General features: G+C 33.2%; 1 protein-coding gene and 1 long non-coding RNA gene across 3 annotated transcripts in view; both read right to left on the reverse strand.

The window, feature by feature from the left end:
• Positions 1-5,350: 5,350 nt before the first annotated feature.
• Positions 5,351-16,826, reverse strand: part of LOC127700851 (beta-secretase 1-like) — a 50,901-nt gene continuing 39,425 nt past the window's right edge. Inside the window, exons 10-12 of one of the 2 annotated variants that reach the window (XR_007981739.1) lie at positions 11,909-12,055; positions 10,474-10,547; positions 8,961-9,097 (exon numbers count right to left, since the gene is read on the reverse strand). Coding sequence is in view for 1 of the 2 variants with exons in the window: in XM_052204546.1 (XP_052060506.1) it covers positions 8,901-9,097; positions 11,909-12,055 (344 nt within the window). In the remaining variant the exon portion in view is untranslated. Of the gene's footprint in view, positions 9,098-10,473; positions 10,548-11,908; positions 12,056-16,826 lie in introns of both variants that reach the window. The other variant, XM_052204546.1, reaches the window with a different exon arrangement.
• Positions 14,225-16,412, reverse strand: LOC127700858 (uncharacterized). The gene is made up of 2 exons (XR_007981745.1): positions 15,017-16,412; positions 14,225-14,619 (listed from the first exon to the last, which is right to left on the reverse strand). It is a non-coding gene; the product is annotated as an uncharacterized LOC127700858 (long non-coding RNA).

Consider the following 16,826-nt stretch of genomic DNA (forward strand, 5'->3'; position numbering starts at 1 on the left):
TAAACCATTATAGGTCACAGTACGGTATGCATGTTAAGGGTTTTTGTTCTAAATGACTTGCCGCTAACTGTGCATGGCTTACGCTTCAGGAATAAAGTTATCAGGTATATGCATGTTAAGGGTTTTTGTTCTAAATGACTTGTCGCTAACTGTGCATGGCTTACTCTTCAGGAATAAAGTTATCAGGTATTTGCATGTTAAGGGTTTTTGTTCTAAATGACTTGCCGCTAACTGTGCGTGCCTTACGCTTCAGGAATAAAGTTATCAGGTATATGCATGTTAAGGGTTTTTGTTCTAAATGACTTGCCGCTAACTGTGCATGCCTTACGCTTCAGGAATAAAGTTATCAGGTATATGCATGTTAAGGGTTTTTGTTCTAAATGACTTGTCGCTAACTGTGCATGACTTACGCTTCAGGAATAAAGTTATCAGGTATATGCATGTTAAGGGTTTTTGTTCTAAATGACTTGCCGTTAACTGTGCATGCCTTACGCTTCAGGAATAAAGTTATCAGGTATGTGAATGTTAAGGGTTTTTGTTCTAAATGACTTGTCGCTAACTGTGCATGGCTTACGCTTCAGGAATAAAGTTATCAGGTATATGCATGTTAAGCGTTCTTGTTCTAAATGACTTGCCGCTAACTGTGCATGCCTTACGATTCAGGAATAAAGTTATCAGGTATATGCATGTTAAGCGTTCTTGTTCTAAATGACTTGCCGCTAACTGTGCATGGCTTACGCTTCGGGAATAAAGTTATCAGGTATATGCATGTTAAGGGTTTTTGTTCTAAATGACTTGCCGCTAACTGTGCATGCCTTACGCTTCAGGAATAAAGTTATCAGGTATATGTATGTTAAGGGTTTTTGTTCTAAATGACTTGTCGCTAACTGTGCATGCCTTACGATTCAGGAATAAAGTTATCAGGTATATGTATGTTAAGGGTTTTTGTTCTAAATGACTTGCCGCTAACTGTGCATGCCTTACGCTTCAGGAATAAAGTTATCAGGTATATGCATGTTAAGGGGTTTAGTTCTTGTTTCCATCCTTGTTACACTTGGTGGATACTTTTCAAATTCAGAGTTTGTTTTTTATGCAAAATAATATACCATTCTTGTTTTAGGTCTTCAATTTGGTCAACAGTTATATTTTAATAAAACGTTACAATTAGGAGCAGATGGTATTTTGATTGAAAATAAAGATGTTACTTGAATACATGTATGCAACCTGATTCCAAATAATTAAAATTTTGAAGGGCATGAAAAATACTGTCAAGAAAAGATAGTATTAACATCATCATCATTGTTGTCATCGTCATAGCTGTCGTCGTCATCGTCATAGTTGTCGTCTCATCATCATTGTCATAGTTGATCATAGTTGTCGTTAAAAACTGATAAAAGATATCATAACTCTGATAGTTGTATGCTATCGGTATTCCGACATGTTATATCTTACTGCCTTTTTTTTATTTGGAGAATTTGGTGTAGATGGCAGATGTTTATTTGTTTCTGTTTAATTCATTCACTCACTTTCATAGATTCGTGACGATTTTGAGCCCGACATATTGTATTTGTTTAATATTGAAGACTGTGTATTGCCCTCCAGATGTCTTTCGGTTATTGTTGTCGTTGGTGTCTCATTGACATATACCCCACATTTCACTTTATTCATACCAACATCGGTCGGTTGAAAAAATGGCTTTGCAATCATGTAAATTTTCGTTTTCATAATTTGTGCATTTTTTTGTATAATTACCGTCAAAGTTTTAAAACTGTTGAAAATCCGCTAAAACTGCTAATGACCCGTTTAGTAACTTTTAAAAACATGAACAAGAGTTTTAACACCGTAAGGTATCTGTAAGATTCCAATGCTTAGAAAGAACAGAAATAGTAAAATTGGAATAGTAAATAACGATAAGAGGTAAAAGAAAGAAAAATAGCTAATATAAAAAGAAAACGTACTATTCGGGATCTTATGCTGTACAAAGTAGTTAAGATCTTGATTTTATTTTCATCATTTTGCAAAAAATTATGAATTCATTCAGCCAATATGGTTTACGACCTAATTGCAAAAAAACTGCAAAATCCACAAAAAATTACATTTTAGAGGCCGTCATTCCTAAAATCGGTGATCTGATTAAATTTATACTTTCAAGTTGATCATTTCTGCAATTCCTTTTTTCATTTAGTGCCTATAATTTTATTTTAACCTGGTGATAATTTTAGCTTTTTGTCATATAGGCCGCACAAAACTACTTATAATTGTCGACTACGACAGACACCGAGTAATGGCAATTGCTCATATGGATCTTCGATCAAGTTGAGCTAAAATGGGAAGAAACTAACTCAACCTCAACATATGTTAATGTACCTGCAAAAGTCTGAAACCTTGCTTATTTTTAGCACAGCATCCGTATTCTTTTATCAAAGAGTTGACGTTGTGTCTTTGTCTTTTTAGAAATAGAATTAAAATCCGACTGCGAAGACGAAGCTAAAATACAGTTATTTTAATATTGCCGGTCCCTCATTATAAAACTATGTTACCACTATACTTTAAAATGTCACAGCCCTTATTTGCACACCTCTATTTGTACCCGATAAAAAATATCGACCCCTTAACATGAAGTCGTGTTTTGCAGGACTATCACTTACTCTATAAAAAATGAACAATATTTTTCTTTCCTGGTACATGATGTATAGTGTTGCCGATGTCTGCCATTATCATGAAAAAAATAAAATGATTTTTATATGTCTGAACTTTATAAGTACTACTGTATGGCGTTAAGCATGCAAAAACTACGTCGATTTTAGTCAGAATGAACGTGACTGCTGCATAAAATGTCATTTATTGTCACTAGGAATTTATTTTTTTTGTATAAATGTTCCTTTTAGTCTGACAAACATGTAATAAAAAAACACCTGTCACGTGTATTAAAAAAAATGCCTTCATCAACGACGACTCTCCTTATAAATTATTTCGATAAATACTATTAATTGTAGGAATCTTATTTACCGCGTAAATAGCAGTTGAATATGACTAACAGTATCACTCCAACTTATCGCATTGATATTTTCCTTGAACGGTTCCGTTATATTATATACATGAATATAATACACGTAATGCTACTGCTTTTCAACCTATTGGTATAAGGAGACAACAATACGCTAACTATTTCTCTCCTCAACAGTGAAATTCTGGAACTTTCAGACTGTTGTGCTACAGTATAGTCATTCCCGTATCGCCTCCAAAAATCATTTAACAAATACACATGCAATTAAACCTGTATTTTAATCCTGGATTTGACGGAGTCCGGAGGTGGATGAACCCATCTCTATTGATACCTAGATTTCACTTGTATTACAACGTATAATGATCTTTTTATTGATGTCTAAATTTAATCATAGGGTGTTTAGATTCAGCATATCAAAGAACCCTAAGAATTCAATTTTTGTTAAAATCAAACTAAGTTTAATTTTGGACCCTTTGGACCTTAATGTAGACCAATTTGAAAACGGAACCAAAAATTAAGAATCTAAATACATGGTTAGATTCGGCATATCAAAGAACCCCAATAATTTAATTTTTGATGAAATCAAACAAAGTTTAATTTTGGACCCTTTGGACCTCAATGTGGACCAATTTAAAAACGGGGCCCAAAATCCAAAAACTAAATACACGGTTAGATTCAGCATATTAAAGAAACCCAAGAATTCAAGAATAAAACCCCATTGAAATTGGTCAAGAAATAAGCAATTTATACGAAGTATCTTCTTTTGAACAATACTGTGCAATTAAATATTTCTTGCTATTGCGCAATACTGTACAATTGACAATTTCTTGCTATTGCGCAATATTGTGCTATTGGATATTTCTTGCTATTGCGCAATACTGTGCAATTGAAGATTTCTTGCTATTGCGCAATACTGTGCAATTGAAGATTTCTTGCTATTGTGCAATATTGCGCAATTGAAAATTTCTTGCTATTGCACAATACTTATTATATAATAATTTACACATCCTGTTTGGTGTGTATCTCCTACCATATCATTATTATTTGCTTTTAAATATAAATCAGAAATAACCAACTTAAAATGGAAAATTTTAAAAGAAAAAAAAAAGAAAAAAAAAAAAATTTTGTGAAAAGTACTTAAACAAATCTCTTTTTATTACCTAGACTTAGCTGAAGCTTCAAGGCAGCTAAACTCATTTTTGTATTAATACCTGAATGAAGTAAAGTTCATTAGCAGCTAACATCATCTTTTTATTAAAGCCTAGATAAAACTGAAGATTTCGAGGCTAGATAAAGCTAAAGATTTCGAGGCTAGATGAAGCTGAAGCTTTCAGGGCTAGATAAGCTAAAGATTTCGGTTAAATAAAGCTGAAGATTTCAGAGCTAGATACAGCTGAATATTTCGAGGTGAGATAAAGCTGCAGATTTCAGGGTGATATAAAGCTGCAGATTTCAGGGTGATATAAAGCTGCAGATTTCAGGGATAGATAAAACTGAAGATTTTAGGGTTAGATAAAGCTGAAGATTTATGGCTGATAAATCTATCTTTGTATTAACAGTAGATAAAGCTAAAGATGTCATTATTTGGAATTAATATTGATTCACTCATAGGGTCTTTGCATCGGAAATAGACACATTTATTCTAAATCCAGTTGTTGGCATGATCTGGGTTATGTTCTTATCGTATAATTTATTATGGCATGATACCAAACCCCTTATGGGAGGAATTGTGCTTCATTTTCATATGATGAAGACATGATCTTTTGATGAGTTTTATTTAGGTCTGGATCTGGCATGTCAGTAACTGATAGTTGTTCTTTGTTAATCTATGTTGATCATTGTCATTTTGCTTATTTTATTCTGTTACCTAATCTAACATCGGACTCAGACTTCTTTCAAACTGAGTTTTACTGTGTGTTTTGCAGTGTGTTTCTTTATTCCACATTGGCTAGAGGTATAGGGGAGGGTTGAGATCTAACAAAACATGCTTAACCCTGCCTAACATTTTTGTGCCTGTCCGAAGTCAGGAACGTCTAGCCTTTGCTAGTCTTCTGTTTTTTTAAATTTTGGTTTATTTGTATGTTTCAGAGTTTAGTGTGGAGTCCATTTCGCTGAACTAATATATATTATAGTTTAGACCAACACACTGTTTCGGATTTTTAAGGTGCTAGTTCACAAGGTAACAGTCTGCTGGAAGACATTTCACCCTAGCCAGATACATTATTCTAACTCTGAGCCGACCAGTCTTCGCTCTTACTCCTCAACGTAGTGTGCTTAGCAAAGAAGCAGCCAATACTAATTTTAAAGCCTTTGGTTTACAAGGTAAGAAGAAATAAGCCAATATTCTAGCAACTTTGCTATCTTTTTTTATAAAGTCAACCACATTATTTCATATAATATAACAAATTAATAAATATGGAAGCACTAAAATCATGTACAACATATAATTATACATTAGATCTTTTACTGTAAACCAACAAATTTTGGTGATTTATTTATTCAAGTGACTTCTGCAAGCAGAAAAATATAAATATTTGAGACAATGACAAACATGGATTTTTTTTTATATAAAAAAAACATCAAAATGCCTAAGAAAATCACAAAAAAAAAAATAGCTGCAAAGTTTAGTAAAAAGGGTTAGATGCCCCCTAAAAAAAGTATCATTGAAAATAAATTGGTTTACAGTATTTTAAAGAATAAAGCACTTTTCTAAGGTAGATTCTGAACTCAAATGATTCACTAAAATACATACATAGAGCAAATCAAATATGTGATTTCTTTTTGTTGATTGTTTGTATTGAAAAAAAATAATCATCTTATATGCAAAATCTTATTGCAACAACTTAAATTTCTTAAAAAAGATTTAAAAAAATAATGTATGTATAATTTTTGTTAAACACCTTTTCAAAATATTCAGCTTTATGCACTAGCATCACCTGCTGGATTAGCATCACTATGTTTTGTATTCTGCAAGGTGAGACAAAAATTAATCTATATAATCGAAATGCATAAAAAAAATTCCACTCCATAAACTTAGACGAGGGGCGTAAAGGGGGGGTATCTGCACGGAAGAACGCGAAATAAAATTGCCATTTCACGATGAACGAACAATTAAAAATTTCTTGCACATTGATCTTTTTACCGATTTCACGAAACACGGTGAATAACGAACCTTTTTCACGGATGCACGTGAAATAAAAATGGCAAAACACGTTGCACGAAAATAACCCTTTACCACCCTCTTAGACCAAAACAATAATTATTTAATATCATAAAGTAAATTCACCATCTATTCTACATTCTGAACCTTCTAATTCTGACTTAAGAAAATGTAACTTTTTATTACTCCTCTATTAGCTTTGACTAGATGCTCCGATGTGATTATTGCAGGTACTATTTTAGACTAGATCTGGCAGTGAAAATGACATAATTAAATTACTATCCAATATAAATTTTGTTATAGTAATATGCAAAATTGTTACTTTAATAAACATTTTCAGCATTTATGATATAAATATAAATTCATTTGATTATAAGGAAGCTTTTGTCAAAGTTTCTTTTATAAGTTCCATGAAGGGTTCGACAAAGTAATTAAAGTCTAAATAAACCCTTAACTGAAACTAGATGTTGATGAGGCTGGTGATGATTGAATGCAGTATCAATAGGCCCCATTTTCATATTTGGTCTTGTAAAAAAAATTTGAAACTTTGACAAACTAAGAAAATGAGACACCATCACAAGAGAGTATAAAATACATGGAAATAAGAAGAGCATATTAAAAATAAAATAACATAAATTAATTTATGATTACAAGTTTTGCTTCAATATCCCCTTGATTAAATATATTGATTGATTTCTTGATTGGTATAACACCACTTTCAGCACTGTTGGCTATTTCAAGGCCACCAGTTTTTATTGGTGGAGAAAGCCTGAGTGCCCGGAGAGAACCCCGGACCTTCAGTAGGAAAACTGATAATTGTAGTCAATTAAGATAGGTGTTGAACGCATCTGCCATGTGTAGGACTCGGACTCCCAACCTCAGTGTTGACAGGCTAGTAATATAGAAGTTTGGCTTCTTAGACCACTCGGCCTCAGAGGCCCCTGAATCCTGATTAGATATAAGATATTTTCATACACTACAGTGAACCCAGACATGTATGAATCCGGTTAGTGTTTACAAAGAATATTTCACCATTCTCAAGGCAAACTAAAAATGATCTTAATGAACAGTTGACAATGTGAATGTCAATAATGAAAAAGTGAATATTCAATTAACAAGTGAAAGTATAAACAATAAATGACCTAAATGTGAACCACTTAACTAGTGAATATATAAACAACTTACTGACAACAAAGTCAATCATTCATTAGTCAATAAAAATGTAAATAAATCTATATTGCAACTTATAATGCTATCAGTGCAGTCAACTTTATTGACTATAAATAAATTTATGCCTTGCCTCTGAAATTAACAATGTATTTCTATAGATTGTATGATGTTGCATATTTGAGGGGCATATGTTTTGTGCCCATAAATTACTATTTTCACCCCAAAATTATCTTCTGATTAGCTTACAGCATAGCAGTATAAAGAAAAGTAAAGATAACTCTGCAGGAAATAGATATGATTGGTCAGCTTACCATTTCTATATCTTTTTATGCCTTGTACAAATAAACTTCATATTTCAAAAAAATGGAGAATATGTCCCCATGGACACAGATAATGCCCCCGCTTGCATACAACATTATAAAGGGACATAACTCAAAAACGATAAAAGTGATGCTACCCAAATTTGTACTTGATCTGAGTTTTGTGGTAATAAGTATTGTGTATAGGTTTCATAATGTTTGGTTGGGGCAAACTTAAGTTACAGAACGGAAACTAAATTTTTTTAATTTTTCAATTTATAATGGGGCATAACTCGAGAATGGTTAAAGTGACCCCACCAAAATTCTAACTTGATCTGTATTTTGTGATAATAAGCATTGTGTATAAGTTTCATAACATTTGGTTGAGGCAAACTCAAGTTAGAGAATGGAAACCAATTTTGGGACGTACGTACGTACGTACAGACGGACAAGGGTAAAACTTAATGCCCCCTCCGCTACGGCGTGGGCATAAAAATCATTTCGTCATTTCATAATACTGATTTCTTTGGATAAAAATCTGAAAATATCAAAACAGCAATTGAAGCACATTTCTCTTGTTTTGTCATTTCCTGTGTACTGTGGATTAATTATTATTTGTGGAATATCAATTTACGTGGAATATCAATTTATGTGGAATATCAATTTATGTGGAGTTTGTGGATATAGTTTAACCAAGAATTCAAATGTTCAACAAAGTACAAAAGCTTGTATGCACACTTTAGCAAAACAACGAAATCAAATATCCAAAAAAATACAATTGTTCCTCAATCCACGAAAACTGATATCCACGAAAAATAACTGATTCCACAGTATAATATTTGAAGCAATATCTGTTCTTGTCCTTATCAGTGATTTTTTAAAAGGAGTAAAATTGATTGTCATGATTAGTTGTGTAAGCTCTCATCCTACTAAACACCCATTAATTAATCTCATCTACACATCAGGTCATTTTTGATTTTCTCACTTCAACCTGAACTGTGGGCAGACAACTCCTTCCAAATCAAATTTAACATCAGATTTGGTATAAACAAATATGAATACCAATGCTTTACTTATTTTTCCGTGGAACTGTATTATAAGTTCCAATGATGAAATAAAAAGTGGTGGCATGTCCCTTCCAGAGGAAGGGCATAGTGAACCAATTAGGTTTTTTCCACTCCCTTGACAGATGGAAATAACAAAATCTACCTGTGATGTATAATGTATCTATAATTTTTATCTCTACTATATAAAGTTATTAATATCATCTATCAGTCTGTATTAAATCTGTTTGGTCATGATGTCTGTAACGTAACATTCTATCCTGCCATTTCCACTTAATGAATACAATTATAAATGGAACGATACATACACACGTCAGTCCAGCCATTATATAACCTGCTATTGTTAATGATTTAGTATCTGGTTCTTTTTTGTTGTATGCACAATCTTTATAATTTCCTGCAAACAAACAAACATTGTGATGTTAAAGTATTGGTACACAATTTTGTGGATTGAAGAGCAATTTTTTCTTAAAAGCCGTCATTCATTTACATATGGTTAAGACAACTTAAAATTGAATAATTATACATTAAGAAGGTATTATATATAACTGGAAAAATAAATATAAGATTTTGTCTTCACCTGTCAACATAATGCACACAGAAGGCAGACAATGCACAATTTTTAAAAAAGAGTACATTCTTTTAATTCATACAATTACCAAAGAATAACTGTTTCCTTTATTGTGTCAATACTGTAAATTCAGAAATTATTGCGTGCATTTCTTATTGCGATTTTTGAAAAATTAACAAAAATGTGAGTTTAACTATTGCGATTTGAGGAAAAGCTACATACAGATATATGTATTTGATATCAGAATGTGAGTTTTTATTATTGCGATACTCAAGTAGTCGTGTTATTTGCATTAATAAAAACTTCGCAATAATTTCTGAATTTACAGTATTTTAGAAAAGATTTTCTGAACAATCTTATATCTAACAACAAAAACAAAATAAACAAAATACTTTATTTTTACAGTGTAACACAGTTAGTAAGTAGTAATACAACTTATCTTACCTTTGGCCCTCACCACAAAAGAGTAAAGGCCTCTAGTGTGTAGCAAGGATTTCTCAGAGGGGGGTTATTTGGGGTCACAACATTGAACTTTAAGTCAAGCTTCAATCTGAATCTTGAATCTAATAGTCTTAAATAGTATTTTCTCTTTTCAGGGAGGTTTGTTGGAATCCAGTGGGTTTTGGTGTATCCCCTTGCTATGGGTGGGGATCTTGTTTTTTGAAAAAAAGTGCATACATGGCAAACATTAAAATGATACTATTTATCCACAAAAGTAGAAGGTGTAATGTACTTCTAATTAACCAATACAAAACACATGATTTAATGAAAAGTGAATTTTCCATACAGTTGGCAGTGATATATATATAAAGTTATGACAATCATTAAAAGCAATGAACATTTTTTTTGTCATTAATTGATTGAAATACATTTAAAGGAAGTGTATATTTATTTGAAACACTTTATGAGGGGAGACAACACTTAAATGATTTATGATCCTGTACTCTAGCAAAGTATGTGTCACTTATAAAAGATGTAAGTAAATTCTTCCAAAGATGCTCCTCATCAAAAGATGTTACAATCCTATTTTTGATTTAGTGAGAGAGAGATTTCTGAAGGAATATGGATTGCTGTTTAAACAGAAATATGATGGTGCATCCTTGTTCACTTTTATGATAACAATCTTATGTTATTAGTGTTAATAAAATTGATATGATCATTACACCTTTCCTCAACACAAACACAAGCAAACCATCATATACCTGTTACTGTAAAGTTTCATAATTCCAAGCAAATGCGATGTTGAGTCATCATCATATAAGTCCTTGCAACCAATCTTTATACAGAAAACAGGTCATTAATATAAAAGAACAAAAAAAAGCCCTAATGTAAAGATATTTTAAATGAGGGTTTTGATATTTCTTCATCAGTTACGTTTAAAGAATAAGAATGGCTTACTATTAATAATAGAATTAGATATTTTATGGCACAGATGATATAAAATGATTGAATAATCTAGCAGCACAATATTTATCTGAACTATTTTCAAGTGGTTCAATATTGTTAATAACTATGCATTAAGATCTTCTTCCCAAAATCTTTTTTTTTAAATCCAAAGGGGCAAGACCATTCATTGCCTGTAGCAATTTATCTTTCTTTACTAATAAAGACTTTGACAAAGGGAGATCTTGCTAAAGTATATAACAAACTTTTAATAACTTTGATTAAACATTTTCCCTTGGGATAAATATAACTAAGGCTATTCTGTGGTTATTACAAATGCGAAACCCAATGATTTCATAACAAATATGTGATAATATATTTTAGGGCGCAGGACATTCTAGCTAAAAATTTAAAACTACTAGCCTGAGGGGACATTTTAGCTCCGTATTAATCCATTCACAAGTATTTTAGGGAGCCTATTTTAGCGAAAATTTACCTGGTTGAATAATACCAGAGACATATAAAACCCTATCTATATACATCCATAAACAATAATCTATGCTGGCTTAATGTTACTTGTTTGCATTTACAATTTGGTTAATGGTGGAAATAAATATTGTTGAAACAAACAGAGGAAACTAGATATCATTGAGATGGGAGCCATCTCTGTGGGTCCAGCTGTGAATAACGTGTGGCAAAAAATTTGTATCTTTATCATTGGACATGGGGTTGTCAACTGAAACCGAAGTTTATGACCCTGACCTTTGACCTAGGAAGTTGTACATAAATTATGACACACCCTCTGGTGTTGGTTTATATACATGTCAAGTATAAACTTTGAAATCATAACAGTTCTCAAGATATAGAGCAGACACGATCTTTACCAAAGGACATGGGGTTGTCAACTAAAACCAAAGTGTTTGAACTTGACCTTTGACCTAGGAAGTTTTACATACATTATGACACACATTCCCCATTTCCATTCTCAATTTCATTTTAATTAAACATTTGAGTTAATTTTTAGACTTTAACTGGACCTAAAAAGTTTTAATATTAATTAATTTCTATCGCTTAAATGGGCATTAATAATTTCACTTTTCACTAAAATGGGTTAAAAATCTGGCAATAAAATGCCGCTAAAACTTCTGATTTTTTTCCACTAAAATGTCCCCCGCCGATCTTTTATGGATAGGTAAATAGCTATTGACAGAAATAAGATATAATAGAGTGACCTAAAATGTTATGTATACAAACCTTTATATGGAATGTTACCAAGAATGGTAGATTTTAAAGCGGTTTCATCTCTCACTGGACAAGATGATTCACCAAAACCAATTGTTTTATTGGCTCTATCAAATATAACATAAAAACCTTCCATAGCTACTGCCCCTATTACTGTTCCTGGGATAAATAAAAAAAATATGAAATTAATATGATGCATATCTAATCTATATTTCTGTCAAAGTAATTGAGACAAGAGGCTGTCAGAGTGACAGCAAACCGGATTTTCCTGCAGAGGTCGAAATTATAATTGTGTGATAAGATATTTACCAGATGTTTTGTTATCTATTAACAGGTGAAAATTATTTAAAAATACTTAGTGTAATCAAACTTTATATATATAATTAATAGTTCCCAATATTTTTTCTTTCATTTGTCACAAACTAATATAGATCTGAAACTTATCTATCAATGTCAACAATTTTATCTACACAATGTAATGTGGTGAAATATATCCTTTAATAAAAATAGATTATTATCCAATGAAAATGATATTTGCAAATCACAATTTCTGTTCAAAGGGAAATAACTCAATATTATAATACCGGTAATTATATATTCGGACTTCTAAAAAGTCGAAAACTCAAAAACGAGAGAAGCTAAAATCATGAAAATTGAACTTGACCTTCATTTAGTCACAGGTAAAAACATATCAAAATATAAAACTAGAGGCTCTCAAGAGCCTGTGTCGCTCACCTGATTCTACTTTGGTTTTGGAAATCATGTAAAAATAGATTAAAATCATAACAGATACCCTAATAATGAGTGAGGCCAAATTTGGTTTAATATTGGTCCTGTAATTTAATAAAAAATCCTGGTGGCCATCTTGAACAGTAAATCGGCAACAAAGTAGCAACACTTCATCAGCACCTCATAAGAAATATTTATGCCATGTTTTGGTTTCATTCCATTCAGTGCACCTCTAGAAGAAGCATTTGTATGTATTCCCCATAGGGTCTTATGTTAAAGGAAGTCCCCCCATTGGCGTCCATCATGGATGAAGGATCAGCTTCAAAGTAACAAAACTTAGTCAGCACCTCATAAGGAACATTCATGCCATGTTTAGTTTCAATCCATTCAGTATGTGGTTCTCTAAAAGAAGACATTTGTATGTATTGTCCATAAGGTCCTTTGTTAAACATTGTCCCCATCTGGCGGCCATCTTGGATTATGGATCGGCTTCATAGTAACAACACTCGGTCAGCACCTCATAAGGAACATTCATGCCATGTTTGGTTTCATTCCATTCAGTGGTTCTCTAAAAGAAGACATTTGTATGTATTTCTCTTAGGGTCCCATGTTAAACTAAGTCCCCTGCTGGCGGCCATCTTGGATTATGGATCGGCTTCAAAGTAACAACACTCGGTCAGCACCTCATAAGAAACATTCATGCCATGTTTGGTTTCATTCCATTCAGTGGTTCTCTAAAAGAAGACATTTGTATGTATTTCCCATAGGGTCCATATGTTAAACTAAGTCCCCTGCTGGCGGCCATCTTGGATTATGGATCGGCTTCATAGTAACAACACTTGGTCAGCACCTCATAAGGAACATTCATGCCATGTTTGGTTTCATTCCATTCAGTGGTTCTCTAAAAGAAGACATTTGTATGTATTTCCCATAGGGTCCTATGTTAAACTAAGTCCCCCGCTGGCGGCCATCTTGGATTATGGATCGGCTTCAAAGTAACAACACTCGGTCAGCACCTCATAAGGAACATTCAGACCATGTTTGGTTTCATACCATTCAGTGGTTCTCTAAAAGAAGACATTTGTATGTATTTCCCATAGGGTCCTATGTCAAACTAAGTCCCCCGCTGGCGGCCATCTTGGATAATGGATCAGCTTCAAAGTAACAACACTTGGTCAGCACCTCATAAGGAACATTCATGCCATGTTTGGTTTCATTCCATTCAGTGGTTCTCTAAAAGAAAACATTTGTATGTATTTCCCATAGGGTCCTATGTTAAACTAAGTCCCCCGATGGCGGCCATCTTGGATGATGGATCCGCTACAAAGTAACAACACTTGGTCAGCACCTCATAAGGAACATTCATGCCATGTTTGGTTTCATTCCATTCAGTGGTTCTCTAGAAGAAGTTCAAAAGGTAATAAAATGCTCCGCAGGGCGCAGCTTGATACGACCGCAGAGGTCGAACCCTGAACAGTTGGGGGAAGTATGGACACAACATTCAAGCTTGATACAGCTTTGGATTTGGATTGTGATTAAATATTTGACACAGCATAGGTTTCTAACACAGATTGAATGTGGTCTAAGAACTTAAAAATTTTAAATTGGACATTCACCTATTATGGTCCAATATCCAAAATCTAAATACATGGTTAGATTCAGCATATCAAAGAACCCCAAGAATTCAATTTTTGATGAAATCAAACAAAGTTTAATTTTGGACCCTTTTGACCTCAATGTGGACAAAGTTGATAACGGGGCCCAAAAATCAAAAATCTAAATACATCGTTAGATTCAGCATATCAAAGAACCCCATATATTCAATTTTTGTTGAAATCAAACAAAGTTTAATTTTGGACCCTGATTTGGACCAACTTGAAAACTGGGCCCATAATCAAAAATCTAAATACATGTTTAGATTCAGCATATCAAAGAACCCTAAGAATTCAATTTTTGTTAAAATCAAACTAAGTTTAATTTTGGACCCTTTGGACCTTAATGTAGACCAATTTGAAAACGGAACCAAAAATTAAGAATCTAAATACATGGTTAGATTCGGGATATCAAAGAACCCCAATAATTCAATTTTTGATGAAATCAAACAAAGTTTAATTTTGGACCCTTTTGACCTCAATGTGGACAAAGTTGATAATGGGGCCCAAAAATAAAAAATCTAAATACATGGTTAGATTCAGCATATCAAAGAACCCCATATATTCAATTTTTGTTGAAATCAAACAAAGTTTAATTTTGGACCCCGATTTGGACCAACTTGAAAACTGGGCCCATAATCAAAAATCTAAATACATGTTTAGATTCAGCATATCAAAGAACCCTAAGAATTCATTTTTTGTTAAAATCAAACTAAGTTTAATTTTGGACCCTTTGGACCTTAATGTAGACCAATTTGAAAACGGAACCAAAATTTAAGAATCTAAATACACGGTTAGATTCGGCATATCAAAGAACCCCAATAATTCAATTTTTGATGAAATCAAACAAAGTTTAATTTTGGACCCTTTGGACCTCAATGTGGACCAATTTAAAAACGGGGCCCAAAATCCAAAAACTAAATACACGGTTAGATTCAGCATATTAAAGAACCCCATGAAATCAAGAATAAAACCCCATTGAAATTGGTCAAGAAATAAGCAATTTATAGCAAGTATCTTCTTTTGCACAATCCTGTGCTATTAAATATTTCTTGCTATTGCGCAATACTGTACAATTGACAATTTCTTGCTATTGCGCAATATTGTGCTATTGGATATTTCTTGCTATTGCACAATACTGTGCAATTGAAGATTTCTTGCTATTGCGCAATACTGTGCAATTGAAGATTTCTTGCTATTGTGCAATACTGTGCAATTGAAAATTTCTTGCTATTGCACAATACTTATTATATAATAATTTACACATCCTGTTTGGTGTGTATCTCCTACCATATCATTATTATTTGATTTTAAATATAAATCAGAAATAACCAACTTAAAATGGAAAATTTTAAAAGAAACAAAAAAGGAAAAAAAGAAAAAAAATGAAAAAAAAATAAATCCCCCCCCAAAATTTTTTGAACCCCCATTATGATTCATCACCCCCAAACTCAATCCCAGCCTTCCCTTTGTGGTATGGTACCTTGCAGTACAATTTCAGAGAGATCCATACACTTGAACACAAGTTATTGTCTGGAAACTAGAAAAAAATGTGTTTTTTTTGCCCCTTTTTGGCCCCAAATTCCTAAACGTTTAGGGCAATTACCCCCAAACTCAAACCCAGCTTTCCCTTTGTGATATGGAACCTTGTAGTACAATTTCAGAAAGATCCATACACTTAAACACAAGTTATTGTCATGAAACTAGAAAAATGCTTGTTTTTTGCCCCTTTTTTGGCCCCTAATTCCTAAAATTTGGAGGCAATTACCCCCAAAATCAATCCCAGCATTCCTTTAAGTGATATGGAACCTTGTGGTACAATGTCAGAGAGATCCATACACTAACACACAAGTTATGTCTGGAAGTTACAAAAATGCTTATTTTTGGCCCCTTTTTGGCCCCTAATTCCTTTACTGTTATTACCATAACCCCCAAAATCAATCCCAACCTTCCTTTTGTGGTATTGAACCTTGTGGTAAAATTTCATAAAGATCCATTCACTTAAACTAAAGTTAGAGTGCGAAAACCAATGTGTCTTCGGACGACGCCGGACGACGCCTGACGACGACGACGACGCCAACGTCATACCAATATACGACCACAAAAATTTTTTTGCGGTCGTATAAAAAGTTAATGACGACGGACGACAAGTGATGAGAAAAGCTCACTTGGCCCTTTGGGCCAGGTGAGCTAAAAATTGGTCAAAGCGTTTGCATGTTTATGAACGGACACTGTTTGGCAGCCACCCGCCAGCCCACCGTACATCCCCAAATCAATAACCGATTTTTCCTTCAAAAATCTGGTTAATAAAACTGAAGTATAAAATCACAACAATCAAATTTTAGCAGACAGTGTTCTCCCCAGACCGATATGACCCTGCGGTCCCGCAGCGCCTTCAAAATATTTTTGTTGATCCGGCAGCGTCTTAATTGGCCGCTGTCCCTTAATACTTGATCCCGTAGCGTGTTAATTTTCACATTTTAATTATAAATGTTGGTTAAAATTGTCAAGTTGCTGATCACCGCTGAGAGGTCGGTTAATGTTGCGCA

This window comes from Mytilus californianus, unplaced genomic scaffold (genome assembly GCF_021869535.1).
Source record: "Mytilus californianus isolate M0D057914Y unplaced genomic scaffold, xbMytCali1.0.p SCAF_5, whole genome shotgun sequence".
In the NCBI taxonomy this organism is placed as follows: Eukaryota; Metazoa; Mollusca; class Bivalvia; order Mytilida; family Mytilidae; genus Mytilus; species Mytilus californianus.